This window comes from Emiliania huxleyi (genome assembly GCF_000372725.1).
Source record: "Emiliania huxleyi CCMP1516 unplaced genomic scaffold EMIHUscaffold_596, whole genome shotgun sequence".
In the NCBI taxonomy this organism is placed as follows: domain Eukaryota; phylum Haptophyta; order Isochrysidales; family Noelaerhabdaceae; genus Emiliania; species Emiliania huxleyi.
The window spans coordinates 22,409-28,367 of NW_005197532.1; the positions used below are offsets into that span (position 1 = coordinate 22,409).

Sequence of the window (5,959 nt, forward strand, 5' to 3'; positions counted from 1 at the left end):
AAGCAGCGGTGCGCGAAGAAGCGGTGCGCAAGAGTGTTTGCAAGGTGCGTCAGCAGCATGTAAGCCGCAAAGATTAGCAGCAGCACGAGCGCGTCGATGCAGACCAGCGCGCCGCGCCACCGGCTAAATATGAGCAGCGCGTGCCCCGCATCAGCGACCTGCATCGCCGGGAGCCACATAGACCCGTGGATCATGCGGCCGAGGCCCAGCGGGCCGAGGTTCGCGTAGGACGGCAGCGCGCTCGCACTCGCGCAGAGGTCGACGTACAGCCGCTTCCACGACACGGCGTGAGCGCGCGCGCAATTCGCAAGCGGCGCCGTCCAGTCGCTGGCGATGCCGCGCAGTTCCTCTCTCGCAACGGCGACTAGCGTCGCAGGCGCAGCCGTGCGCCGGTGGTACCAGCGTATGACGATGACGCTGACGAGCGAGGCGGCGACGTGGTGCGGCGCATAGAGGAGAGCTCGGCCGCACTTGTAGTACCAGCAAGCGGTAAAGACGAGCGAGGCGGCCGATTTGGCGGCCGCGAGCGCAGTCGCGCGCGAGCAGGAGCTTTCGGCGGCGACGCGAACAGTGTCCATGATTTGTGCTGCGCTCCTGGGGCTACTTTAGGTGAGATCCGCTGGGAGTGCCCAGGCACGACGGCAAGAAACCCAGGGATGAACCTCGCTCGCGACGGCGTGCCGTCCTCCCATCCCTCCCTTGGGTTGTCTGTTTTCTTTCTTTCTTTTAAAGAAATGCGCAAGGCGAAAGAAGCCGCGAGAACAAGGGACCGACAGGAGGCGGCGTCGCAGGACGAGGCAGAAGAGAACGACGCGACAGAGGAGGAAGTGACAAGGGAGAGACCGACGAGAGTGGGACGGCCGCGAGGTGGCATGAAGGTTGCAGCGAGAAGCGGCGAGAGACTGCGAAAAGAGATACGAAGAGGCAGACTCCCCAGGGTGGGCGACGGCTAGCGCACCACACTCCTCTCCTTAAAATCCCTGTGTGGTGGCGGCGTGCCGTTCTCCCATCCCTCCCTTGGGTTGTGTGTTTTCTTTCTTTCTTTCTTTTAAAGAAATGCGGGCCCCCGGCGCCGTCTGCTCTGCGTGCATCTGCTCTGCGTGCAGATCGGCGGGCGCTCCGGAAGTCCTACGACCCATCCCATGAAGCGCCCGCCCGGCGCCCCTAGCACGGCGGTCCGCACCTCGCGCGCTTCGCCCGTGCCGCGGTCCGCAACACCGGAGCTACCGCTCCCATCTTCACGGATCTGGCGAGGCACTTCGAGCCGAGCGCAGCCAGGAGGCGCGGGCAGCGGAGGGACTCAGTCAGATCGTCAATTTTCTTTTTTCTTTTTGACCGCGCTAAGGGAGCAAGTGCTCTGCCCGCAAGGCGCCCGCGTCGCAGACGCGGTACCATTGACAAATCTGCAACAAAACCCCACACGAACAAATAGCAAAATCCGAATATCGATCTGGGCCGTGCAAGCCTTCAGCTGGTGCCAAGACATTCTCTTCGTTCGTAAAATTGAAGCCAAGAACGTCCGCTAAATCCGTGCTAGGGAAAGCTGATCGAGCCCGCGGCCGCCTCCCGCGCAGCACCGCCGCTGGGGACGACGAAGGCCCCCGCACGGGGGGTCCCGGGGGGCACCATGATCGTCCGCCAAGGGTCCGGGGTCGCCCAGGCAAGTGGCCCAAATCCGATGAGTTTTCCAGGTGTGAACAGCAGCTGAGAGGTGTGAATTCATCCCGGGCGGGGTGCGGGGCGGCCGCCCCGCAGAGAAAATTTTGCGTGCTGGGGCACTGAGATCGCAGTTTTCGTTAGTCCACGGCGGATGCCAGCGGCAGCTGTTTCGAAGATTCGCGGTGCCGCATTTGAGCATGAATCAGCGACCTTTCTGCTGGCATCACGCATAAGAGAAGCCGAGAGGCACGAGGTCGTCCAATTTGCCGGATCAGCAGCGCGGTCTGGAGCGTGGTTGAGTGGTTGTGCGCCGGCACACTTGCCGACGGGCGCCGGGGTCTCTTCGGGTAGGGGGACTAGTTCGCAAGCGCCTTCCGCAGTGGCCACATCAGCCTCTCAAGCATACCTCTCACTACGGCTTGAATCCTCATGGCCGCTCCGTTCCTATACACACTCTCGAACTCCTTCCGCTCCCGCCTGATGCGGCGGTTGTGTGTGGGCCTTATGGCTATTCTCTGCTAAGAACGATCTCACCCAGTCCCGAGGCGGCCCGTCCATGCGTGACACCCTGTTAGAACTTAACGTGAATGTTTGATCTCCGACAAGCTCCGACGTCACCCGGGCATCCTCTACCCCCAGGGAGGTGGAACCCACAGTGGACGTTGAATTCTCAGCATACACTGGCATCCCTTTGCGTTATTTATAGTAAGCGATCGCCTCCAGGAGCCCGCCTCTCTCCCAGTCCCTCAGGCCTTCTGGCATCCCTTTGCGGTGCGCATTCTCAATCTGCTGCAGCGCGGGTTTGCAGTCGCATAGCACTAAGCACCTCCGCGATTGCGCATCGCTCGCGCTCGCCATTTTGCGTAAGTATGCGAGTATCGCGTACATCTCCGCGGTCCTCTTCCCAGCTCCGCTGAGGGCCGGTCCGTTATTTATTTTCAGGCATACATGCCGAGTCGCTGGCGACTTCTCTCTCTGCTCGTACTCCCCGCCGGCAACACCGCCGCCGCCGCCTACTGCACGTCGTCCGCCTTCCCGCCGGCACAGCAGCATCGTCGCCTGCGACCACAGCAGCATGGGCTGCGGCATCCCGCTGCCGAGGCGAACGCGTTCGACGTCTGGTGGGCTGAGCGACGAGCGCGCAACACCGTCGCCGGCAAACCGCGTGCGGTGTGGGCGCAGGCGGCGGCGTACGAATCCAAGAGCGCAGAGGGGCGGGCGAGGCTGAGGGCGGCCCGTGTCGCGGCGGCAGCAGCGGAGGCGGCAGCGGCGGAGGCGGCAGCGGCGGAGGCGGCAAGCCCAGCGGCCACCGCCAACGCGCTCCCGCTGGACAGTAGCTTTCGTTGGACGGCTTCGATGCTGTCGGGCGAGGCGAACTGCGCTTGGAGCCCGCCCTTGTCTTCGAGTGTCGGCGTGGTGCTCACCGAGTTTGTCCAGAGCGACTATGCGAGAGCGGTCTTCAACACCCGCCGGGTCGGCGGGAGCGACTACGGGCAGATCCACGGCATGTTCGATTCGGTTCGGCTGGTCGGCACGCGGCTCGAGCTCAAGCCGAGGCAGGCTTGCGAGAATGTCGAGGGCCTCTTCGATCGCCTAGCAAAGTACCTCCGCGCGAGGATCCCGCAGATCAAGGATGTCGTCGAGATAATCAGGGACGGCGAGAATCATCACTGAGTGTGCTCTAACTACGGATTTTAGCCCCCCGCTACCCGGTTGCACTCGTGCGACGTAGCGGGGGGCCACAACTACGTTTACGAAAACATAAGTAGTCCCGCTCGGCAGGTGTGAAGCAGGTCGGATGTCGTCGTAACACACGAATCACGATGTGGTGGCCCCGCGAACGGTGCACGCTGCTGCGCCCCACGCCGCGGTGCGCGGCGGCGATGCTGGCGGCCTCGCTGCTGGCGATGCCAGCCGCGCCACTGGCACGTCGGTCGCCACTGTCACCAAGTCTCTCGCCGCGGTGGAGCTCTGCGACAAGGACGTGGCAATGCGCTGCTCTGCTCAAAGCGATCGGCTGGCTCTGCTGCCGACCCTGAGTGGGAGGCAGTGCTGGCGCAGCAGATAGCAGAGGAAGCAGAGGAATCATAGCAGAGGAATCGGAGCTCTACTGCCGCTTGCATCGCCGTGGCGACGACTCCGACGACGGGTGGGACAACTACAGTGAGGAGGAGGAGGAGGAGGATGGCCATGCTGCTGTGCAGGTCGTGGCTGGGAAGGTGAACGAGCCGCTCGAGGAGCGGGACGAGTCGGCTCGTGTCACCGGTGGAGGATTCAGTATGCCGCAGGCGGCTCCCACCTCGATGGGTTATCACTCCTGCGACTGCATCGAAGAGGGCTTCAACATTCAACAAACAGGAATCGAGGGTGACCGCATGTCTGCATCAGACGTGTCATCCGTCCCGATCGTGACCAACCAAAGCCACCCCTCTTCTCAGATCAGTGCTTGAACCGATCCTGAATCCTCTGCCGCTCCCAGCCGTGCTCGCCGAGCCTCCGCCGCCTCCACCTCCGCCTTCAATCTCAATGTCCCACCCCCCTGCGCGCGAGCCTTCTAGGCCCGCGGGTAGTCTCCCCCCATCCCCAGGGCCTCCAGGGCTCGCACCTCAACCTCTCATAGACCAGCGCAAAGCGCCACAGGACGTATTTTCTTCTCAATAACAAGGTCTGTGAATTGGCCGCCCCAGAAGTCCCCTTTGGAATTGCCTGATTTTGCTGCGCGTCCCAAGAGCGTCCAAACTTGTTGGCGGCGAACGGGTAGGAATTCACTATTGTGATGTTAGAGGTGGGTTAAGAGGGAGATGTGCGCGAGCTGAATTCCTACGACGTATTTTCTTCTCATAACAAGGCTGTGAATTCCTATCTCGCAACGAATCTCGCCGGCCTCACCGGCCCTCACTTTGACCGACGCCACCGTCCGCTCGACTGGCCGATGAAGAGCGACCCGTACGACGCGCACTTGTCGTCCTCCCTCCTCGCCACATGACGGCCGCCCCCCGACACCGACAGTCGCGCTCCGCACGCCGTCGAGGTCAGCTGCGGCCGAGCGACGATCGGCTCGTCTCCGATCGCTGGGCGCGTTTACTCTCCGGCCATCACCCGCCTGCCGATCTCCTGTCCGCCTCGCCGCGCGCGGGCCGTTCGCCTGCTCGCCACTCGCCGCCGCGCGTCCCCGCGCCGCCACGCTTCCCTGCACCTGACGGCGCTCGAGCTGGGCAGACGGCGGGCTCTGGCAGACAGAGCAGCGGCCGCCCAGGCGGTCGCTGCTCCGCCCCGTCCGAATCCGTCCGCCCGCGCGTGCTGCTGCCGCCGCCGCCGCCCCGCTCCACCCGGTGCCCGTGTGTCGTGAGAGTTGCTTTGTGTATGTGTATGTCGTATGTATGTGGACTTATATGTCACACTTTGAGCCTCTATCTATGATTAGTAGACCGGTACTCGGGTTTGGATGGTAGCGGGGGGCCCCGCCGGAGGCTGGTTACTGATTTAGTTAGCTCGGAGACACTGCCGTAGTACGGCCCCGTCGAGTGTCACACATAATCGTACAACATTGATACCAGGTTCTTCTTTTCCTTCTGCTCTCACAAGAGCCTTTTTGTTTTTCCCCATGAGTTTCCTCATTCACCGTCGTCCGCGCGGCATTCGGCATTCCCGCTGCGGCGTGGCCGTGGGCCACAGCCCCACCCCCAGCACGGCGCAGCAGCACCAGAGCTTCAGGTTCAGCAGCTTCCTCGTTCCTGCCCGTGCCGACGCGGCAGGAACGTCGTTGGTTGCTCCCCTCTCACCTCGCTCGTGAGGTTGCCTATGTCCCTCGACTCGGCCACATGCTGGCTCGGACCCGCGCCCAACTGGAGACCGAGGCTGGCAAACTTGCCCACGTCGAGCTTGTTCTTCCTCCCCTCGGCCACGGCGCCGTTGATCACCAGCCACTCGCGAACCTCCTTGTGTCGTCTCGCGAGGGCATACGGTGTGTCACCGCTCTTACCCGGTCGGTTCACCTCCGCTCCGTTCTCCACCAGCACCTTGACTGCATCGAGGTGCCCGCCCATTGCCGCTGCACAGAGCGGGGTCTCCCATGTGCCGCGGGAGCCATAGCTGCCGGCGTAGCTCCCGGTGATGACGGCGTTGGGGTCCGCCTTGTGCTCGAGGAGTTGGGCAAGAACCGACGCATGTCCGGCCTCGCCCGCGGCCGTCAGTAGCGGCTTCACGTTCTCGATCGGCGCCGCTGCTGTCTGCAATGATCCTGCCCGGTCCACGAAGCCAGCATCCATGAGGAGTTTCACAACGTCGAGGTGGCCGTTGG

At 63.1% G+C, this 5,959-nt stretch overlaps 3 protein-coding genes across 3 annotated transcripts in view; 1 reads left to right on the forward strand and 2 right to left on the reverse strand.

Annotated features, from left to right (window-relative positions):
- EMIHUDRAFT_120221 (hypothetical protein) overlaps positions 1–578 on the reverse strand; it is a gene marked incomplete at both ends in the record, with an annotated part of 1,272 nt that extends 694 nt beyond the window's left edge. The window contains one exon of the mRNA XM_005764353.1: positions 121–578. Coding sequence (XP_005764410.1) covers positions 121–578 — 458 coding nt within the window. The remainder of the gene's footprint in view (positions 1–120) is intronic.
- A 2,029-nt stretch (positions 579–2,607) lies between these two features.
- Positions 2,608–3,333, forward strand: EMIHUDRAFT_120222 (hypothetical protein; the record flags this gene model as incomplete). The annotated part of the gene is made up of 1 exon (XM_005764354.1): positions 2,608–3,333. One exon carries the CDS (start codon positions 2,608–2,610, stop codon positions 3,331–3,333), a length of 726 nt encoding a protein of 241 aa, XP_005764411.1.
- Positions 3,334–5,375: 2,042 nt separating this feature from the next.
- On the reverse strand, positions 5,376–5,927 carry EMIHUDRAFT_247670 (hypothetical protein; the record flags this gene model as incomplete). The annotated part of the gene is made up of 1 exon (XM_005764355.1): positions 5,376–5,927. One exon carries the CDS (start codon positions 5,925–5,927, stop codon positions 5,376–5,378), a length of 552 nt encoding a protein of 183 aa, XP_005764412.1.
- Positions 5,928–5,959: the final 32 nt, after the last annotated feature.